General features: G+C 55.8%; 7 protein-coding genes across 7 annotated transcripts; 3 read left to right on the top strand and 4 right to left on the bottom strand.

The window, feature by feature from the left end:
- Positions 1–357: 357 nt before the first annotated feature.
- B0H64DRAFT_436008 (uncharacterized protein) lies at positions 358–1,682 on the bottom strand. The gene is made up of 2 exons (XM_062806165.1): positions 1,421–1,682; positions 358–1,349 (listed from the first exon to the last, which is right to left on the bottom strand). Exons 1-2 carry the CDS (start codon positions 1,617–1,619, stop codon positions 508–510), a joined length of 1,041 nt encoding a protein of 346 aa, XP_062654643.1. The 5' UTR covers positions 1,620–1,682; the 3' UTR covers positions 358–507.
- Positions 1,683–4,020: 2,338 nt separating this feature from the next.
- B0H64DRAFT_42828 (cytochrome P450) lies at positions 4,021–6,132 on the bottom strand. The gene is made up of 4 exons (XM_062805836.1): positions 5,885–6,132; positions 4,691–5,821; positions 4,450–4,631; positions 4,021–4,384 (listed from the first exon to the last, which is right to left on the bottom strand). Exons 1-4 carry the CDS (start codon positions 5,960–5,962, stop codon positions 4,225–4,227), a joined length of 1,551 nt encoding a protein of 516 aa, XP_062654642.1. The 5' UTR covers positions 5,963–6,132; the 3' UTR covers positions 4,021–4,224.
- A 1,275-nt stretch (positions 6,133–7,407) lies between these two features.
- B0H64DRAFT_42819 (general substrate transporter) lies at positions 7,408–9,625 on the bottom strand. The gene is made up of 7 exons (XM_062805831.1): positions 9,230–9,625; positions 8,879–9,169; positions 8,362–8,809; positions 8,023–8,291; positions 7,766–7,971; positions 7,640–7,703; positions 7,408–7,583 (listed from the first exon to the last, which is right to left on the bottom strand). Exons 1-7 carry the CDS (start codon positions 9,425–9,427, stop codon positions 7,446–7,448), a joined length of 1,614 nt encoding a protein of 537 aa, XP_062654641.1. The 5' UTR covers positions 9,428–9,625; the 3' UTR covers positions 7,408–7,445.
- Positions 9,626–12,829: 3,204 nt separating this feature from the next.
- On the top strand, positions 12,830–13,696 carry B0H64DRAFT_446370 (glycosyl hydrolase family 61-domain-containing protein; the record flags this gene model as incomplete). Its single annotated transcript, XM_062806908.1, has 1 exon — positions 12,830–13,696. The coding sequence occupies one exon, from the start codon at positions 12,830–12,832 to the stop codon at positions 13,694–13,696; it is 867 nt and encodes a 288-aa protein (XP_062654640.1).
- A 717-nt stretch (positions 13,697–14,413) lies between these two features.
- B0H64DRAFT_409882 (cytochrome P450) lies at positions 14,414–16,714 on the top strand. The gene is made up of 4 exons (XM_062804749.1): positions 14,414–14,958; positions 15,009–15,472; positions 15,528–16,366; positions 16,419–16,714. Exons 1-4 carry the CDS (start codon positions 14,672–14,674, stop codon positions 16,560–16,562), a joined length of 1,734 nt encoding a protein of 577 aa, XP_062654639.1. The 5' UTR covers positions 14,414–14,671; the 3' UTR covers positions 16,563–16,714.
- A 959-nt stretch (positions 16,715–17,673) lies between these two features.
- On the top strand, positions 17,674–19,043 carry B0H64DRAFT_330985 (uncharacterized protein; the record flags this gene model as incomplete). The annotated part of the gene is made up of 2 exons (XM_062800971.1): positions 17,674–18,740; positions 18,794–19,043. The coding sequence occupies 2 exons, from the start codon at positions 17,674–17,676 to the stop codon at positions 19,041–19,043; spliced, it is 1,317 nt and encodes a 438-aa protein (XP_062654638.1).
- A 100-nt stretch (positions 19,044–19,143) lies between these two features.
- On the bottom strand, positions 19,144–21,518 carry B0H64DRAFT_436002 (aldehyde dehydrogenase domain-containing protein). Its single transcript, XM_062806164.1, has 3 exons — positions 21,058–21,518; positions 20,931–21,000; positions 19,144–20,877 (listed from the first exon to the last, which is right to left on the bottom strand). Exons 1-3 carry the CDS (start codon positions 21,103–21,105, stop codon positions 19,538–19,540), a joined length of 1,458 nt encoding a protein of 485 aa, XP_062654637.1. The 5' UTR covers positions 21,106–21,518; the 3' UTR covers positions 19,144–19,537.
- Positions 21,519–21,717: the final 199 nt, after the last annotated feature.

The raw sequence follows: 21,717 nt of genomic DNA, 5'->3' as shown, positions 1-21,717 counted from the left end.
ATTTTAATGTTCACCAAAAATAATGGGATTCACACCGTGACGGGCCACTAATTGTACTTTCTTGGTTGCGTTTCCGAATTAACCGGCCTATACAAGTGGCAACCCGTATATGTTTGTCCCTGGTAGTTACGGCACCACGATAAGCGTGAGCTGTTGATGTGTGGAGGCTAAAATCATCTAGAGATGAGATGCCTCAGCTTGAGATGGACGGTATAACTTGGGACGGATAGTACAGGTTCGGACGGACAGTATAATTCGGACGGACAGTAAAGGTTAGGACGGACGGTACATTTTCATCCTATGGGATAGTGTCGGTCCCATGGTATAGTGTCCGATTGAAACTAATGAAGTCAACGTGATGATGATGATGTCGAAGAATAAAAGATGATGATGATGTCGAAGAATAAAATGGACGGGACCAGGTCCCCGTCAAACCAATGCATCAACCCATATTGAGTGAAAAGATGAGCAAAAATAAAAGCAATCCATCGGCCGAAGGCTCAACCATTAATAGGCTGACCCACCCTCGCCGTTACCATCCGCGGATGCATCCTCCATGTCACCTACGCGGACCGCTAAATTACGGCGTCTCAAGTCGGCCCCGAGTTGCATCTCCACCATAACCTCCAATGCGTTGCTCACCGCCTCGTTCCTCTCCTTTGTGGCGGCGGCGGCGGTTTGTCGGGCATCGGCGAGGCGTTGCAGGGCCTCGTCCTCCTTTTTGGAGGCCTTTTGGTATCTGTCTATAGCGTTGAGGAATTTCTGTCGGTCTGTCGACGCGGCCTCATCCTCCGTCCCGAGAAAGTTGTTGAAGGGTGTCGGGTGACCCGTCTTGCGACGCTTCTTGGGTTTCGACTCATCCTCCTCATTTTCGGCGTCGCTACTAGGTATCGTCTGAGGTGGAGGACGATGATGCCTCCTCAGCGAGGGAGGTACCAATCGACACCGGGCAAAGATCGTTCTCGAGATCGTAAGGCGGAGAAGCTCTTTGACCCTAAACCCAGGGACCGGGGGCTTCGAGCTTTTCGCTACTAGGTTATCGTCCCGCCATTTCTCGTTGTCCAACGCTGCATTGTTCCACCAATTCGATCGACCTCCAACCGCCGGAAATTCGCTGAGTTTCGCCTTCTTGAATGCGGCGTCCACTTTTGGGGGAAAGCCCGCATATTTCGGGTCCAAGTATCGGAGTGCCGATAGGCTGATCGATGTTGGGATCCATGGCATTTTATTCTGAGCGATGGCCATGTTGAAGTTGGGGTGACGACCTCGCCACGCTTCGATCTCCTTGACGGCTTTCATGCAGAGCTTGTAGAATGCGTGATTCGACGGAATTGGCTGGTCGGAGCGCGCTAGGATGCATGATTAGTCGTCGTTCAACTATGAAGTCCTTTGCAAGAGAACTCGGACCAGCGCGACATACCAAGCTCGCCGAGTATAACCCTGGCTTGTTCGAGATTGATGGTACTCAGTTCTCCATCGTGGAGGTGATGGTACGCCAAGAATCGTTTGATGGCCCCATTTTCATCCCTCATAATGGCCATCTTGTCGAGCTTCGCCAATGCATCTTCTGGCGTCGTCTCCTTGTTGGAACTGCCTGGCTGCTCGCGCTTGGAGGCCATGGTAATATTGAACGCAGTGTTGGTCGATCGTTGAAGCGACGATACTACGTTGTAGCGACGGTTTATTCTAACGACGGTTGCCAGCGGTCGGTCGTGGCGACGATTGACGGCGTCGACGGCGTCGACGGCGGACGGTGGCGGTTGGCGGCGCGACGGCGGTGCAGGTAGGCCGCGGTTGGGTTTTCGAAGAAGAGTTTGGAAAAAGAGTGGGAGGAAGAGTTTGAGGAAGAGTTTGAGGGGAGGGAGGACCTCCTTATACACCCTACTTTTTCACGTTGGTGGCGTGCACCCAACTTGTGGTGTTTATGGCTTGCCTCTAGTTTCGCAATAAATTGAATCAGAAAGAGCATGAATTGGTGGTTCAACACTACCTGTAGTTAGCTTGCTATCCGGCATTCAGAATCCTGCAATATTTCGAGTAGAACCAAATGTATATGACCTCTTATATTTACTACTCTCCCTGTAGTATCTTGTCTCTTTCCCCATTTTTACAAAACAATAAATGGGAAGGAGTATTGATTAATGGAGATCCAGTAGCAGGACTTAGTTTGGAACTTATCGGACATGAAGCCTCCATGGCTTTTCGTTACTTGAATTTGGTCTAGCATCCCTCAAGACGTGACACTTGAAGTTCTGTTATACCTCAGCTTCAAACTCTCGAGACGTAACACCCTTCTGCCATGGCTCAAATTTCCTCTCTGCTGGAAACCAAAGATGCCCAAGGGTGAATAGGAGATCGACTACAATCAGCGGGTGATCGCAAACAGGGTCTTCCGAGTCCCTCTCTGCATTTACATAGTGGCTTCTCCAGAATCGAGATGCACCATTTCGCGTGGATCACCAGCGACAGCTCCAACATTGAGGAGCAACAAGCCGTCGTGGAGCAGCCAACCGCCCAGGTCCTTCGTGAGCATGTTATCACGAACTCTCCGCCGCCTTCTGGTGAAGAAAGCGATGTTGAGGGCCATGTCGACGAGCTGAAGAGTGGTCCGACCAGTCTGAACGGGATTCGCCGATTCGAAAGACGATTCAATCCCCTCCCCGACACTGAATGTTCAGGAATCGCCCCCGGTTTCTCCAAGTGGTGCGCTTGTTAGCCAATTCGGGACAGTGCCGCGTTTCCCGGGCCGCCCAGAGCCGGCCCCACCTAGAGCGTCTGCCGCCCGCCCCACTGCCGCTTCGTCTGGGTCTGGCAACCCTTTTGTGATTCGAGAGTTCAACATCGCCGATGTCGCCTGGTAACTCGCCACAACACACGTACAGCAGCCTGCCGCCCCCCAGCAGCCCGCTCCCCAGCAGTTCGGTGCGCCTCAATACTCTGCCATCTACTACTAGGCGAAACCTGGCGGTCCAACGATATTTGGCTTTCGCTGGTTGCTCCGCACATCGGAACTACACTGGCACCCATACGCCGCCGGCTGAATCACTGACTGCACCGCCCTGAAGTGTGTCGTCGAATGCGCCCTGCACTCTACCGACCGGATCCATCAACCCCTTGCCTGCACCGGCTATACGACTGACTGCACCGCCCTTCGCTACATCGTCGGCCGCACCCCGTGCCCCTTCGCCTGTGCCGGCTTTATCGCCTGCCGGTACAATCGAGCTGGGTGTGCCTGGTACCAACCGTGACAAGCAGCCTAGAAGCAGTGTTCCGTTACCGGTGAACTGGTTGAGCGAGAGAGCGGCTTCCCCTCTGCCAGCTCCCGCTGTTACCGCTACCTCGAAGGTACGCCGGAACCCAACTCCAGCGCAGCCGAAAGAACGTATAACCACCCGCTCTTCGAGCCGCCTTGCTCAGCGCGCCCGCAGTGCCTCTTCCAGCACATCTTCTGGCACCAACACCCTTACTAGGGCCCCGTTAGGCGCCGCGAGCCCCGCTGCTAGTGCCAACACCCCGAGGTCCGGCTCTACGTCCCGTAGTGGCACCACATACCTAACGTGCCTATCATCGGCGACCCAGCGGCAGTGCAGCCCGTAGTGACCGCAGCCGTAGCCGTGGCCGTAGTGCCGATAACCAAATGGACGGCAGCGCTGGCGACACAGACGATCGGATTAACACAGGAGACCTCGCAAACTCTCACTGGGCTCTCTCAATTGCAGTCTTCCGCCACACTTTATCAACTTCAACGTCTATTTCGCCCCCGGCGACGCTGACCAGCAACCACACACCTATACAATTAGAACATCCTTCCACGTAAACTCATCCGAGACCTAAGCCTTCCCATTACTCGGACACTCCACCTTGCCGAGAACTATACCATCGACTCACCCTCCACACGGCTGCTTGCTATCCACTGCGCAATCGCCCGCATCTTTCACCTCTCAGCAGTAGGCGAGTACTTTGACAGGATCCTCTGCGATGCTGAGAAACACGGAATCAAAGCAGATGGATCAACCGAGCTTGGCCGCCTCGTCAACTTGGGCCTAGGTAACTGGGTGGATGGTGTTGGTGTTAGTGACTCTCCCAGTCAGACTTTATGGAGTCGCCATCTTCGACGGGGTACAGCCCGGGAGTCGACACCCCTGGCACTAAAGTCAAACGATCGTATTCTCCCTGCACGACTTTGAATTGTGTCTCCAGACAAGAAGGGACCACAAGGGGAGATTATCCCCTCGCCGGCGTTAAGCGGACGTTCAAGGGCTTTTTCATCCAAAGATTAAAGCATTTGCAGTCAAGGAACCGTTCTGACATCTCATCTCCAAGAACAAGGTCGTAGTTCCAGATCAACCTGGCCAAGATGACCCTCATTTCAACGTAAGCCAAGCTGTGTGTTGCGGAAAGCATTAGCATAAAACCAGGAAATGTCAATTCTGGGGACTGTCAACACACTTTTTTCCGATGCAGTTGCGTGGCCCGACCGAAAATGGTTGGAAAGCGCTGTGTCTCCGTTTGTCGAACTGTTGCCGTATACGCCCGTCTTCCTCTAGCCATCGCTCAGGGAGAAATTCGTTGGGTTTGGTAAAGTTCCTATGGCTGTAGCTCATGGCCCAGGGCACGAGGTCAAGCCCTGTCTGGAGTAATGTTAGCCACCCGAGGTCTAGTCGACCACAAGAAAGAAGGTAATACGTACGCCCTCAGGGACCTGGTAACCGCAGATCACATCCCCTCCCGTGCACACCCTCGGGAGCGAGTTCGGCACGGGCGGGAACATCCTCATCGATTCGTCCAAGACGGCCAGCATGTATTTCAGCTTCGCGTTGTTGACAGCGAGGAGGTCTATTTCCTCTTCCGTGGCGAAGCTCGACCGAACCTCTTCCGCCAACCGCCTCTGCACCTCGGGGTGCGTTGCCAAGAAGTAGACCGCCCCAGAAAGCGCCGTGGCTGTGGTCTCACTCCCAGCGAGCACCAACATCCTCGCATTGGATGTCATCTCTTCCATGCTCAGGATCGTGCCATCCTCCGACTTGGCGGCCGTCATAGCCTGGACGAAATCTGCCCGGTCCGTGTCCAGCGCCAGTCTGTCCGTGATCCGCTTCCGCGCGTACTGGGCCTGCATGTCTATGTGGACACCGATATACCGCCCGGGAGTGAAGCTCTTGACGAACCCCAACAGGCCTGGAAAGTACCAATTAATGGCAGTCATCATCCCAAACTGTGCTACACCTTCCAGAATAAGCCCCACCCATGGATGATAGCTGGATTCCTCCAGACACCCAAACGGCTCTCCAAACGCGAGGTCGCCGATCACATCAAACGTGGCAAAATTGAACCACGCCGCCAGATCCACCACCGCCTCCCGCGGCACCCCGCCCTCCCCTCGCGTTTTCTCTCTCAGCCTGCGCATCAACAGCTCCACATAGCGCATAATCAGCGGCTGCTGGTCCTGCATGCTCTTGGCCGAGAACCCGTGCGAGAGAATCCGGCGGTAGCGCGCATGATCAGCGCGGGAGGCGCCCAGGATGTTCTGGCGCGAGATGCCGTAGAAGGCCGGCTCCTTGCCGTGCTCGCCCTGGCCGCTCTTGCGGTGGCCGCGCACGGCGGGGAAGGCGTCCGGGTGGGTGAAGGAGAGGCGGTTGGGGCCGACCCGCACCACGTCGCCGTACCGCTCGTGCAGCTCGTGGATGGCGAAGGGGAGGCGCCCGGAGAGCCAGCCGAGGGTGTAGGGGATCTGGGTGGCGGCCCAGAGCTTGGGGCCTGGGACGGTGCGGAGGGGGTGCAGGAGGAGGTTGTAGAGGGCGTATGAGGTTGCGAGGAGGACGCCCTATGAGAGGAGGGGTGTTAGTAGCTCGGAATTATTAGCATGGGCGGGGTGCGGGTTGCATACAAAGGTAATGCCTATCAACGGCCACTTCAGGTAGTGGGGAAGTGGCAGGGTTGCCAGATCAGAGTCCGGGAAGGCCATGTTCACTAAGAGACTGGGGGGTGGCCGTTGCGTGAAAAGTTGGATCGGATCGAGTGCGCGCCTCCCACTCGAGGACCGCGCCTATTCACGCCGAGAATGAACGGCATGTCCACTTCTTTATCACCAGTTACGAAGAGGGGTGGAGGGGTCGTCCGAAGTGCCCGGTGGGGGTTGCAGCGAACTCGTAACGCCACAACGGGCCGATGCGCAAGGTGATTGCCGCCCGTCGTGTGACTGGTGCCCATCGCCGATAATGAGGGGGGGGAATCAACATGGGACAAGGGCCAGATATTGGATGCTGGATTCTGGTGAGGGAAATCCCCGCCATACGAGACTCGTGTCATGCGCAATTTCCACCCGATCTGTCCGATCTGCCAACAAGCGGCCAGGGGGCGAGCAAGAATGGAGAGGCAACAATGGCGCATCGGCCCTCGGCATGACGGAACGGTGCGAGGTAACAGCGGGTAACGAACAAGCATGTGACGAACAGTCGTGGACTGTGGAGGAACCGGGATGCCAGGTTACATCCTAGGCCACTTGGTTCGGTGTTCCGAGACTGGAGGTCTGTTGTGTGGCTCGCGTGCCCCTTTGCATTTGGTAACAAGTCATACTTCATATAAACAAAAACCATCATGAACTTGCGGTATTGGGAAGGATAGCCGACGACAAGTTGAAAAGGGTACTTTGTAACTTATATTACACCAATCGTAAGCAGCAAGATGGGGCCGATGTGTATGCCCGAGAACGTCCGGGAAGGCAGTCGGAAGCGGCGAATCGTTTTAAACAGACAGAATGCTAGCGCCGGCCTATCAAGCGGGATCCCATGGCCGCGGCCGGCATATTGCCGTTCCGACCCCGATCGTGTTCGGCCTTTTGCGTCACACAGGTCCAGGGGCTTGTACTACCCAGCCGCATTGCTTGGCAACTCCCTTCTCTTACTGCAAGCACTGTGATGTTCGGCAGTGCTGGGAGTCACAAATCAATGTGAGTTATCCCGTTCATTGTGATCTCGACTCGACAGGTCGGCCCTCGAGCAACAGCGCCGCGTCTCGCAATGGGACTGACACGATCGCCTCGGGAAGACCCACGCCCGGGAGGCTCAGCAAAGCTCTCGCAATATATGTACAATAGGGATTAAAATTAAGAATCCCATTGTGTTGGTTCACCGAACCCACGTTCATCGAGTGAATGTGAAACAACAACCGAAGTGGGACAACCCGTTGGGTGGTTCAGAACAAGGTTCAGGAGATCGGCCCCTGCTACCTAATCTCCGAGATAATTATGCCATGGATGGACCGCCGAGCGGCGGGCTACACAGCGTCGCCGCATCGTACGCGGGTGTCACCATCGTACTTCATGGTAGAGACGGACAAGGAGCGGATTCTTACGTTTGGATTTACAAGCTGATAATAATCATGTATACTAACCCCTTACCCGTTGCCCAAGTTACTACCCCCCGTACAGCCACCCAGATTTTCTCCCGTTAAGTTCTCACAACCTCCTTGTGCATAGCCTCTGGGTCATTTTTGTCCTCTAGTTCAGAACTTGCGTCATTACTTTCCCCATTCCGGCCATGGCAGACGTATTTGCGAAACTGTCTTGCGTGAAGTCGAGCGTCGAACTAAAGTCCTTTGTTAGGTGGCTGCAACCTGAACTCCAGGAGTGGGGAAAACAAACCATTTCGTCAATCTCTTCCAAGGTTCTATCCTTGACTTCTGGAAGGAAGAAAAATACCCAGAGGCTGCAAGAGCAACAGTTAGCCATCGTAAGAGCGATACAGCGCTAGTCTCCCAAGTGACTTACGCAGAGATCCAACACGAAGGTGCCCAGATGTAGCCATATTTTGGACCCCAGTTCAGAGACTCTGGGTTGATAAAGTACGGCGCGGTGAAGGTTGTCAACCACGCCAAAAGGAACCCGACAGCGGTTGCGAAACCGAAGGTAAAGCTACGGAGGCGCTGTGAGGGGAGCTCGCCGCCCGATATCCACGCATAGGGCGCCACCATGGCCTGGAAAGTGGTTAGTGGTAAGCGACTAAGATGTGACAGAGATGTACAGACATTGTATCCGAGGATGTAGATAATTGCCAGGGCAACGACCGCCTGTCCAGTGGACTTTGCACCAGGGTTCACCTGATAGACGACGGCGGTGAGGAGCTGGGCAATACCACACAGAATGAGACCCGGCACAAGGAAGACGCGGCGACGGCCAAAGTGGGTGACGAGAGCACTGTTGACGAGAATGGCGACAACCCCCGCCGCGATGAGGATACACGAATTCCCAAAGGGGTTGCCGATCCCAGCCATCTGGAAGAAGTACGTGCCAAATGCTGCACATGATCAGCATTGCAACACGCATAACTAGGAACTCCTCCAAGGCCAAGAATACGAGGTACTTACCGATCATGTACATTGCCCCGGACGAACCCTGTAGAGCCAGCGCACCGGTAGCAAGAATCGTCCGCCGCCGGTCAACCGGATGGCGGAACATATCCCAGAACGTAACACTCTTTTCTCTCGCCATATCGCTCTCCAACGCTGCTTGGATATTCCGCATCTCCTGATCGACCTCGATATCTGATCCCGGACGATGCCAACGCAACGCTTTCCGCGCCTTGTCCAGGTGACCATGCTGGGCTAGCCATCGAGGCGACTCGGGCACAAACAGTAAACCCAGGGACAGGACAATGGGGACGATGTAGATCAAGCCAAGTGGGATCATGTAGGCATCGCGGCCGTCAATTTTAGCGGTGAAGTTGTCGACGACTGTACCGACAAGCGTGCCGACGGTGGTCCAGACTTGGAAAGATGATATCATCAAACCGCGGTAACGAGCAGGAGAACATTCCTCCTGGCTGTTAGCGACTGGTGGGTAAACGCAAACCGGAAACCGGCCGGCGGGTGTGGGGTTCCTTACCTGAATGTACAACTGCGAGAAGGTCATGAACATGCCGTTGGCGATGCCGAGTAACAAACGACCCGCATAAAGGGCTCCAATGTTGGTTGTCGCCATCATTATAATGTTCGACACGATGCACAGCACGCTGGCGGTCCACACCGTTGTCTTGCGGGACATGACGCCGGCAACAGGCCCAGCCATAGAGGAGCTGAGGAACGCGCCGAGGGTCAAAAGCGAGGAGATGAGCTGCTGCCGCTCCGTCGATAGATTCCACCCGCCGGGAACGTTGGCATCGTAGTAGCCAAAGATCTGTGACGGGGACCGAGTTTAGTTTTGCGTGTTACGATTCAAGCGAAGAGAGTGACATACTCTAAGAAACCCAACCATAGCCTGGAAGCCGCCGATTAAGCCAAAGTCGAGACCATATTGGAAGGGGCAGAGCGACATGAGCGTGCATGCTGCGAGGCATTTCCAGTGTTGTTTCATGGGGTATTTCCTTGCGGCTCCGGCGACGGCGGACTCCATCCTGGGCGTCAAGATAACATGATCCTTCTTCTCGTCCTCCATTGTGTCTCAGAGTTTTCGAAACTCCTCGGCGGGGAAGGGAGTGGGCGTGGGCGTGGGCGTGGGCAACCTTGGTCTCTGTCCGTCCAAGTCTTCAAGGTCGCATCAAAGCCGAGAATGAAGTTGGATATAACCGTCAAGATAGGCGTCAGGGTTCATTATACCCCTGCCAATACAATCGAGATCCCCAGCCGCATGCACTGCTCTCAATGCCGTCGCCGCAGCTCGTGTTCATTTGGCAATCCGCGACCTGTTGCCTCACGGACTCCCAGCTGGTTCAGCTCAGTTAATGAGTTATCGTGACCTCAAACATCACTCCTGAGCGAGGTCGCGAGGCACCGACAAACCGGGCTGAGTTGGATACCCGGTGAACTCCGGTTCAACCACAAAAGGTCTAGTTTCATGCAGTGAGCATTGTGTGGCTGTCGATCCGATGCGTGGTTGGGCGGCCGCCAGCAATGCAATCTGTGCCAAATTGGTGGCCGCCAGGGTAGCATCCTGATGCACGGCGATCGTCAAAGCGTTTCTGTCGTCTTTTTCCTGACCAGTCTCGCCGGCCTGCCACGCCGGCCTTGCCGGTCAATGTTGTTGCGAGGGAAAAGTTCTCGGAGGGGCCGACCCCTAATCGGTACAGACAAGACACCAGCTGGGGTTCGATGTGAAACGTGAGGGAACCCACTCCGCACATCAACGCCAGGCTATTTAAGGTTAGGTAGGCACTTTTCCAGTTTGAAACATATCTTGGCTCGTCGAGCCCGACGTGTTCCCGGTGTGGGGATGCAAACACCTGGACGCCTCACCACTTTCTAATTTTTAGAAGGATGAAAAGGGGAACAAGAAACAGAAAGGTGTTTCGGCCACGTCAGATGCCTATTACTTGTACATGTTTTAATTCATCTAATTAGTTATAGAATATAAATTTACTACCGTATGGTGGACTCGAGTGCTCTCTGTTGATGCATGTCTCTCCTTTCACTTCAAAGTTTCAAGGTTTCTTAACAAAGGGATCAGCTCAACTTCCATGTATACCTCGACGCGCATTGCCCGCATTATCAATGAGGTGGTATAACTAAACTCTAATTATGAGGCTAGACTTTCTAAACTATGTAAACATGCGGTAGGTATATGTGGTATGGGGATTGACAGGGGTTTGAAGCTTCGTGGTTTTCTCCCTTCCTGCAGTGCTCCATTCTTCCGGCCTTCAAAAAGTACAAATCGGTGTGCAGCCCAATTTCGCGCCCGAAAACGTTTGGACGACACAGCAGAAGGCTCGCATTCTCGGACCGGGGTCGCCCCCTTAACGACCCTAAACGCCGCCGGCGACGGAGGCCGGAAAGAGTCGCCTACGCTACACCGTTTACACTTATCAACTCCTCTGAAACATGTTCCACGCATCCGCAATGGAGATACCTTTTCGACTTCAGGATCCCAACCCCTCTTCATACGGTTATTCGGGGTTATAAGCTGGCTCACCAAGCATGGAGGTAGAATGCTCCAGATCAGCTTCTGCACAATGCATTTCGTCCGCGATCAGAAAATGGCCCTTCTGTGTGAACGTTACGTGAAGCAAGCCGAATGCCACCTTTCTTTCCGCAAATTGGAGCGCTAATGCACATGACGGAAACCGCACGTAAGATTCGGCCCAAAGGTCACCAGTCCAAAGCTTAAGTACCTACCTAGCCAAAATTCTAAGGTTCCGAGAGGCGAACATGGCAGTCTCAGGCCCGAAAGCACGGTTCAGATCTAGGTCAACATTGCGGAGGCAGACTCTGTGATGATGAGCATGCATTCTCGTGTGAGGACAGTACGGCGCGGAAACTGGGGCGGGTGTTGGATGTTTCGGTGTGACCGTTGCTGTCCTCCTCTTCGCGATAGCCGCCATGGATAGGTACTGAACTTCGTTGTTGTCCACAGAGAAGTAGCCAACCTCACGAGGGCGGTGGTCATGTTCTAGGTGAGCTGGATCCTGACCTGCGTATTGATGGTGAGCTGGCAGCTACCAACGTGGAAGCAGGGTATGACCAGGATCCGACCCCATGATCACGGCGAATTTGGTGTTGCTGATGGCCAGTGGTACTTGTCAGCGCACTGCTACGTCTGCCTCAGCTACAACGACGTTGTAAGTCAACCTCCCCTCGCTACACCTCCCAACCAACCCCTCCCGGATCACCCATTACTTACCAAGTTCCCACAGTATCTTTGACAAAAAAGAAAGAGAAAAAGAACCACGGCGAACTCCCCACCCCCACCAAGGCCGCCAAAACGAAAAGGTCCTCCCAACCCCCCTCGCTATCATCCCCGGCCGCCCGCGCCCGGCTGCACTACCAGAGGCGACCAATGGCGCATTTGCACCTCCAGCAGAGCAGCTATGTTAAGCGCATGAGGGGAATGGTACTGTTGCGATCTAGGGCAAAGGAGATCAGGACACGCAGAGTTGGCGGGTCCGCGCAGAGGATGAGGTGTGGAGGAGGGGGCGATTGGGTTGGGCTGGAAAGGTTGGAGGGTTGTTTAAGGGGCTCAAGGGCATTGTGGAGAGGGTTGGGGACGTGGGGATTTTAAGGTGTACAAGTACGTCAAGAGGAACTTTCAGATGTAGCCATGACGGGGTGAACGCCCAGTTCGGCAGTGTTTCCGAGAGAAGCAAACTAAAATTCTAGAAACAGAACAAGCCGAAGAGGATCGAGCACACGCGAGACAATCATGCGAGTTGTCGCAACGTTGCCCCGACTTAATAGTTGCGTAGGGTCTACGCTGCCAAAATGAAGGAACTTTGATGCAGTTGTGGGAGGGTCATGTACTGGTTGCTGAAGTCGAATTTCTTCACAGTATGAAGCCTTGCAGCGGGCTAGCGACGAATGGGATGTCAAGCACGTTGAGAAATGGGGTTGCTCTTGTAAAGGGGGGCGGAGAATTTCCCCATTTGAGCGATGATGAAGTCCGAGTCGACCCGCAGTCTTGAAACAAACCCTTTCTTAGGGGCAGGTCGGCATCTTTTCGGCCCCTGTTATTCAACCATAATCGACCGTCAAACAAGCCAAGGCGTCGGCGGCTCCACAACCCCTGCGTCTCGGTCACGTTAAACGCCAGACGACCGACCTGGAAGACCATTACATGGCCGTATCGAGTGTGACGGCCCGACTCGTGGGAGGTTGACAGGTTGCTGCCTTGAAAGTTCCGACGAAGGTCTCTAACATGCCGTCGGAAGCCTTAGCAAGTCTGGCCAAACTGGATCGACTTCGTAGACCGTAGCGTTGGCCGAGTTCTGTTCCAGAGATGTATAAGTAGACGAATCATCAGACCCTCGATCTCTCCATTTCCCAACTCAACTAAACATTCGCTCTACAAACCCCGCGGAACATCCCGTCTTCCATTCTTTCTTTGTGCATATCGTACCAATCTCGCACCATGGCTCGCCAACTTTCTCTGGCAGCGGCCCTTCTCGCAACTCGGGTGGCTGCCCATGGCTACATCAATACCTTCACCCTAGACGGTGTCGACTACGAGGGCTTCAGCCGCTGGAACCCTTCTCCCGACCCGAACGCCATCAGCTGGAGCTTCAGCACACCGGATGAGGGCCCTGAGCTGGAGATTACCTCGCCCGACTTCATCTGCCGTCGCGATGCTGAGCCTTCCAGCAACTACGGCACCATCGCAGCTGGCGGCACCGCCGCGATGTTCTGGACCTCTGACGACAAGGTCATCAACCCCAACGGGTGGGCGGAATCGCACCGCGGACCGGTCATGACCTACATTGCGCCCTGCAACGGCGACTGCGCCAGCGTTGACAAGACCTCCTTGCGCTGGACTAAGATCGCCGAGTCCGGCCTGGTCTCGGGACCGTCCAACACCCAGGGCATCTGGGCGACGGACGTGCTGCGCGAGAACGGAGGCATCAACGAGGCCACCATCCCGAGCTCGATCGCGCCGGGCAAGTACGTGATCCGCAACGAGATCATCGCGCTCCACCGGGCCCATATCAACGAACCCGAGTTCTACATGCAGTGCGGCAACATCGAAGTCACGGGAGACGGCACCGATGACCTGTCTGGCTCTGGGGTTCCGGCGTCTGAGCTTTACAGCACGAGCGACTCCCAGTTGTTCGGCTTCTCGGTTCACGACAGCAATGACAGCGAATGGCCGATTCCCGGGCCGCCGCTTTACCAGGGCCAGAGCGCGCAACAGTCGGACGAGTCGGAACAGTCGGACCCGTCCCCGTCCCCGTCCCCGTCCCCGCGGCCCCAAATTGGCGGTAGATTGTGCCGAGGTCGTTAAGAGGGAGCAGAAGAAAACAACGGACATCTCTTCCTTTGCCATGTTATGGTTATGAATTCATTGAGGCCGGTTCTTCCCCGTCTGGGTACCTAACTTTGTATATACTTTTGGGGTTGGGATCGCATCTTAGCATTAGGCGACAACCTTTTGTGCCATGTACATAAATAAAGCAAACCTCAACCACGGGCGCGGAGCGACATGAATCGGTGACACTCCGTCTTACAGTTTGTACACATGGCCGAAACATCCACCAGCCTGGCCAAGGGCAACCCCATCCCAATAAGTAAACCGGATGTAAGCTAGCTGCCTAAACAGCGGCCCGGCATGGGCCCACCTCAAACACTTTCCCCGGATTTCGGGTTCGCGACCCGCACGGGGCCAGGGCCGATGTTCGGGCCCGATGCCCCACAATTACCGCCGTGTCGGATCGGCCGGCTCGGATCATAAAGATCGGACCAAGGTTGTTTGTTGGGAGTCGAGGAGAAATTGATGACAAAATGCAGGGGACTTCAGCCGTGGAAAAGTTCACTCCCGGACCCTGCCAGATCCATTCTGAAGAACTCACTCCCCATTCGATCACCACGTGGAACCCCCGCTCCCGTCCCCGGCCGACTCCCCGCACTGTCGCCCCTCTCGTCCCCAAGTTTGACTGCACGGCCTGCACGGCATGTAGATTTGCTGCCGAGCTCCCCCATTTCCACGTTGCAACAGACTAACGGCGACCGTTTCCTTAACTTGCCTCGACCATGATCTCCAAATATTCCCACCAGTTCCATGGTTGTATTGGCGGTACCCCGTTTTCTGAGCCCAGTCTCTTCGCGCGTATGGTCGATCTATATCAATCATTCACTGCTTTTGATGACAATTGGTCCTTTTCCGGGTCTCGAGGGGTGACTCGCGGATGCGCTATTGTATGGTCACTCGCTGTGCATTTCCTTGGTTCAAACCTCAACATTTCTAGAAGCGTAGGACACGATGCTTTCTGAAAGGCTGCTTGACAGCTTCGCATTGGTGAAGTTGCAGGCCGCCATTGCCGATGCAGGCCTTGTCAATATGGCCCTCGGGCTGCTGGCAATTGTCGCCACGGCGATTGCAGCGGACTACGCCCACATGCTCTATCTACGGTCCAAGATGCCACCAGGCCCCTTCCCTTGGCCCATCGTTGGGAACACTTTCTTATTACCCGACAACAAACCCTGGATCTACTTCGAGGAACTGTCCAAGAAATACAACACGCCGTTGATAACATTCTGGATAGGGCGGTAAATGTTACCCCTGAACCCCTTATTTGGCCTTGACTGACCAGTCCCAGAAACCCCACGGTCTGGATCAACGATGCTTGGTGTGCACACGAGATCTTCGAGAAGAAGGCCCAAATCTATGCTTCACGGCCACGCATGGTAGTCTTCGGCGAGCTGGGCAGCGGGCAATCCAACTTGGTGACCATGAGGATCCGTAACCAACAGGAGCGAGACCATTGGCGTATCCACCGCAAGCTGATGCACGTCGGCGTGGGCGTGCAGTCCGTCCGCGGCTATCGCGGCATCCAGAACAACGAGAGCAAGATCGTCGCCTACGACTTCCTTCGCGAGCCCACCGAGTATGTCAAGCACTTGGAGCGCTATGCCACCAGTGTTGTGTCCATCATTGGCTTTGGCCGGCGAGTGGCAAGCTACAATGACCCCATCATCACCGAAGTCATTGCTTTGATGCAGCTGGCTGCCGATCTGAACGTACCCGGGAAGTCGTTCCCCATGTTACTCGAGACATTCCCTAGTAAGTGCCGCTTGTTGTAATACTCCCTACCAGACCCTGTTCTGACATTCAACAGTCCTCGCCAAATTTCCCCGATTCATGCCCTGGTTTAAGGGGCTCGGCACCCGCGGCCAAAAAGGGGGTCACTACTTCTTCTACAGCCTAGCCGAAGAAGCCATCGAGCAGTACGCCCAAAAGTCACCATCCGAGCAGGCCTCGATGCCAACCCCCTATGTCAAAACCCTTTTCGAAGAAGGCCAGAAATACAACCTCCCCGTCGCCGAGCTCTCCGGCCTAACAGGCAACCTGTTCGGTGCCGGCGCAGACACCTCCTCCAGCACGCTCGTCACCTTCGTTCTCGCATGCTGCGCCTTCCCGGAGGCCATGAAAAAGGCCCAAGCCGAGATCGACCGGGTCATCGGCCCCAACCGTTCCCCGCACTGGGACGACTCGCCCAACCTACCCTACATCAACGCCTTCGTCAAGGAAGTGCTCCGCTGGCGCAGCGTGGCCATCATCGGCGGGCAGCCGCACGCGCCGACCCAGGACGACACCTACAACGGCTGGCTCATCCCCGCGGGCTCCTGGGTCCAGGGCAACGTCTGGGCCATCCACCACAGCGAGGCCCAGTTCCCGGACCCGGACCGCTTCTACCCGGACCGCTACCTCGACGGCAACGACCACCACCGCCCCTTTCCCGGCGACAGGGGGTACATGACTTTCGGCTGGGGCCGCCGCGTGTGCAGCGGCCAGGCGCTGGCCGAGCAGGGGACCTGGATCACCGTGGCGCGTTTGTTGTGGGGGTTTGATATCCGCAAGGCGAGGGATCCCCGGACGGGGGAGGAGATTGACGTGGATATCTTTGCGTTTACGAACGGCCTCAACATGCGACCGCAGCCGTTCCCGTGCGAGATCGTGCCGCGCAGTGAGGAGATCAGGGAGGCGATCCTGAGGGAGGGGGGAACAGGCGCTGGCTGATCTCAAGGTGCATGACGGCGAGAGCAAGTACCGCATGAGTACGTTCTATCAGCAGCAGAAGAAGAAGGTGGCACAGGAGCCGGTGATTGATGAACATGGGAATGTCAGGATTGTCAAGGTCAAGGGGGGTTAAGTGTTATGGGAGCCTGACGCGAGATTGTAGAAGTGTAGATAGTTGGAGTGGTCAAGTCGGTTGTCTTTGGGATGGTTGCGGTAACCCCATACAGGAAATAATTCTAGCTTGAAGTAGATGGATACAGCACAACCACTTGTGTCTCTGAGACTCCAAGTATTAGCCATTTGATCATCAGCGCATTAACCTTGGTTCTGTGCTTGGGGATGCCTCAACTGCGAAGCCAGTCACGCCAAGTTACCAAATATCTAACCAGTAAAACCTCCAGCACGATTACATGCAAGTACATGATGCAGGTTCATGCTGCCCTCTGTTCGGGCCGTCCCCCTTTTCCGCGTTACCATCCACGGCACGATAGAGTAACCCGGGATCCTGGTCAGAAAGAAAAACGTGTGATGGGCACTACGGCTCAAGCAGGCTGCACATTGACAATACCCAATAACCGTGAAAACCCGTACCATTCGCTGGCCGAAAGTTGCAAGAAGCGACTGTAGGGTGATGGGTATGGTGGTGCAACCCTAACCCCGCCCCTGACGGAAAACGGGTTCCAGTTCTCAAGCCCGAGCGAGGTGAGCGTCTTGGAGACGCGTGACCACCCCAACCACGCGCTTGGGACGATTTACGGTGCGGGGGAGTCGTTGGCTTGATTTTCCCCGCATCATCCCAAATTCCACGGGCATTGAAGCGTGGCAGATTCGGCAGATAGGGACAAAAGGGGGGCTCAGCAAGAACGGTCCGGAATAGCCTGATGTTTTGCAGGTAGCAGCATGCAACGCGGAGGGCCCTTGGGTCACAGTCGACTTCGGAACAAGTGTCTGCGGCCCAAGGATCAACCGCCGGCCGGCCTGGGCGTGAAGGTACCGTTCCGTCACATCACATGGCTCACATTAATATCTGCCACGGCCGGCGTCTCCGTGGTGACATTTACTTTGCGTACCTCGTTAGACGGACCAATTTTGAACACTACCTCAACAATTGACCAGCCTGAGACCACATTCTAAGCGTGGTTCGCGCTCGTTGCATCCCAGGTTCCGAAGTAAGGGATCTGCACTCATACTCTCTTCTCTCCATAGTTTCCCGAGACGTCAACATCCTACAACTCCCCTCCACCATGTCGGTCCCCAAATCCGGCATCAAAGTCATCGTAGTCGGCGCCGGCTTCGGCGGCCTGACCGCCGCCATCGAGTGCCACCGACAGGGCCACGACGTGAGCATCTACGAGAACTTCCCCGAGCTCAAGACGCTGGGCGACATCATCTCGTTCGGGGCCAACGCGGGCCGCATCTACCACCGGTGGTCGGACGGCAAGATCGCGCGGCGACTGCGCGAGCTGTGCATCGACCTGTCCGGCTACGGCTTCCGCATCCACAAGTACGACACGGGCGAGGTCGTCTACCACCAGCCGACCCCCAAGCAGGACCCCACGGCCCCTGTGCTCAACGGCCACCGCGGCGAGCTGCACGAGGTCGTCTTCAAGTACGCCCGCGACGAGCTCGGCATCCCCATCCACCTGGGCCAGCCCGCCGTGGAGTACTTTGAGGACGAGAACCAGGCGGGCATCGTGTTGAAGAGTGGCGAGCGTCTAGTTGCGGACTTGGTGATTGGCGCCGACGGCGTGAGGTCCAAGGCGAGGGAGTTGGTGCTGGGATACGTCGACAAGCCGAAGAGCAGCGGGTATGCGGTGTGGCGAGCATGGTTCTCCAACACCGACATGATCAAGGACCCACGCACGAGCGAGTTCTGCGCCAACGGCGACACTTTCAATGGCTGGATCGGGCCAGACGTGCACTTCTTGTTCAGCACCATCAAGGGCGGCAAAGACTGCTGTTGGGTGCTGACCCACCGCGACGAACACGACATTGACGAATCGTGGTCCTTCCCGGGCAAACTCGAGGACGTCTACAAGGTGCTGGAGGGCTGGGACCCCGTCTGCCGCGCCATCGTCGAAAAGACGCCCAGTGTGGTGGATTGGAAGTTGGTATATCGCGATCCCTTGCCGACGTGGGTAAGCAAACATGCGAGGATCCTGCTGCTCGGCGATGCCGCACACCCGTTCCTCCCTACTAGCGCACAGGGCGCGACGCAGGCGATGGAAGATGGCGTGACGATCGCGGTGTGCCTGAAGCGGGCCGGCAAGGGCAACGTACCAGCTGCCGTGCGGGTGCATCAGGAACTTCGGTACGTATCCTAACCATTCGTCCTTCTTTTCCTCTCCTAACATCACGCACCAGGTACGAACGTGTTGGGATCGTACAAAAGACCGGCGAGTCCACACGCGACAGGTGGCACAAGACGGACTGGGAGAAAGTGGCAAAGGACCCCAAGAGCATTGCCTTTCCCCGCGAGGACTGGATTCATGGTCACGACGCCGAGAAGCATGCCGAGGAAGGGTTCGACGACATCTTCAAGAAGGTTACGCAACCGGAGCTGTTTGAGGATGTCAAGCTGCTACCTGTCGGCCCTATCGCTGTGACCGTATGATGATATCACCGGGATTCCTACCACTAGCATTGGCGTCAGAGGTTGGGGGGGTTGCTCAGGAGTTGAAGTAGATACTATTAGAGCGAGATAGGAGCTCAGTGCATTAACAGCCTTTGTTTAAACGACGGTCAGGGAAGCTGCTGGCCCTCTCACTCGTGCGGTGCATTCAAACCATTCCCATGATCATTTTCTTCTATGCTACGTTGACTGACCGTTGTTAGAACCGAAGGTAACGGGTCTACCCATCACCCGAAAAGGGATTCCTGCGACTAAGGAGGAAGAAAATGAATGAAGCCATATTGTCTAGGTATTCCTTGTCCGAAGAGGACCGGGGACGGGAGGTGACTATCACATCGGTAACTGCTAGACCTGGAGCCCAGGATGTATTCTAACGCAAGCCACACGCAATCTTGTGGTTTCTAAGAGGCTATAAAAAGCCCCCGACTTATAGATGAGCAATATCTTCCCAACCAGCAAAGTCTACCTAGTTCGGGTCACTCGTCGTCTATCCGCATAATGATACTCTTGGTCTCCAGAAAGTTGTCCATGCTGTACAGCCACCCCTCCCTGCCCTGCCCACTGCTCTTGTAGCCTCCAAACGGCAAGTCAACTCCCGTCAAAGGACTGGTACAGTTGACGCCAACATATCCGCTCTCCAACGCCTTGGCCACCCGCATCGCCCGGCTAACATCGCGCGTGAACACGGACGCATATAGGCCAAACTCGGTGTCGTTGGCCTTGGCGATGGCCTCGGCTTCGGTCTCGAATGTGTTGATGACGACCACCGGGCCGAACACTTCCTCCTTGGTAATGCGCGCCGTCTCGGGCGTGTCCAGGAACACGGTGGGCTCGATAAAGAAGCCTTTCGTGCTCTCAAGCTTGCCGCTACCGCCCAGTGCTAGCGTTCCGCCGCTCTTCTTGCCCTCCTCGATGTAGTTGAGCACATTGCGGTACTGCACCTCGTCGGCCTGTGGGCCATGGTTGGTCTCACTGTCCAAGGGGTTTCCGGCCCGAGCACCGGCAAACTTGGTCTTGAACGCCTCGACGAACTGCGGCGCGATGCTCTTCTGCACGTAAATGCGTGAGTTGGCCATGCACACCTGTCCGCTGTTGGCTTGGATGCTGAACTGCGTCTGGGCAACAGCCTTTTCAAGGTTGGCGTCCTCGAACACGAGTGCAGGCGACTTGCCGCCGAGCTCGAGGATGACCTTTTTCAGGTTGGTGCGAGCCGCCTCCTCTTGGATCAGCTTGCCGGTGCGGCTTGAGCCCGTGAAGCTTAGCGCGCGGACGTCCATATGGCGGGATAGAATTTGCCCGGAGGGTACGCCGTGGCCAGAAATTATGTTAAAGACTCCTGGAGGGAACCCTGCTTCCACGACGAGCTCGGCGATACGAGCAACGGCCAACGGGGCCTTCTCACTGGACTTCAGAACCACAGTATTGCCTGTGATCAGAGCGGGGGCGGCCTTAGATCCGAGAAAGTGACAAGGGGCGTTCCAGGGGATGATGAGGGCCACCACACCGTAGGGCTGCCGGAGGGTCATGGTCACCAATCCCGGTGTATTGACACTGGCCTGCCCCTGGATGGTCCCCCAAGCCTCGGAGTAGTGGTCAAAATTGGAGGCGGCGGTGTGGGCATAGTGGTGGGTAGACACGGGCATGCCCATCGCAATCGCGTCTAGCCGCGCAAGCTCGTCTTTGTTTTCCCTGATCAAGGCAGCGAGCTTCTTCAAGTGGCCGGCTCGCTTTGCCCCTCCCATGGCAGACCAAGCCGGGAACGCCGCTTTCGCGGCTGCCACGGCGGCATTGGCATCATCTGCGCTGGCCTCGGGCACTGGCTAAGCGTTAGTGATGCTTTAAACTCGCCGTCGGGTGTTGGGGGCTGACCATGGGCTGAGACCTCGCCTGTTGCCGGGTTGTGAACTGTGAAGGTGTTGCCGTCGGAAGCCTCGACAAGCTAGGTTGACTTTTAGTTTCCCCCATACAGTTTCTTTAAGGGTGGATAGGCGATTACCTCTCCATTGACAAGCATACGTGGGCGGACAGGGACCGCCTCCGCCATCTTGCTGGTCTTCAAGCTGCTAATCTTCCAAGCCGTTTTCAAGCGACCGTCTTGACCTCAAAAAGCTCGTGGGATCAAGGCAGGGCTTTGCCGACCTCGAACCGTACCTCCTATTTATTAACTTGGAGCTGGATACTGATCGATCTTAGCGCCGGATTTGCAGCACCTCACACGTCAGCCAGGAATACGCGCGAGTGCGTTTAGAAACGTGGGCAGATGAGACCCCGCCCGCGTCAGCCGGCGTCCGAGTTAGGTATTCGGTGACCGAGCAGGGGCAAAGCGGCCACCATCTGGAGCCCTCCGTGGGTGCCCGGTCCCGTTCCGTGCCATCCTGCGGCAGTTGCTATACGCATGCATGTGCCTTTGCATCATAGGAGTAACCCCGCAGTTGCCTTTTGATGTTGAAGACGGAGGACCATCCGGCAGCCGATTGGGCGGAAAGCTTTACCCGTGGATCATTTCCGCGTCTGTGGGGACGCCAAGTTTGGTCCTCGCGGGGAGCTCTCGTTCATGGGGGTGGGTGTTGATGCAACCATTGCAAGTTTCGTCCTGTCGTGGTTTTTGCGGATGGGGTTTTGTGATTCTTGATACGAAGAGATTTAGGGCTGTCAA

Source organism: Chaetomium fimeti, assembly GCF_033439085.1.
Source record: "Chaetomium fimeti strain CBS 168.71 chromosome Unknown B0H64scaffold_10, whole genome shotgun sequence".
Classification (NCBI taxonomy): domain Eukaryota; kingdom Fungi; phylum Ascomycota; class Sordariomycetes; order Sordariales; family Chaetomiaceae; genus Chaetomium; species Chaetomium fimeti.
This window is presented reverse-complemented; position numbering and strand designations above follow the sequence as displayed.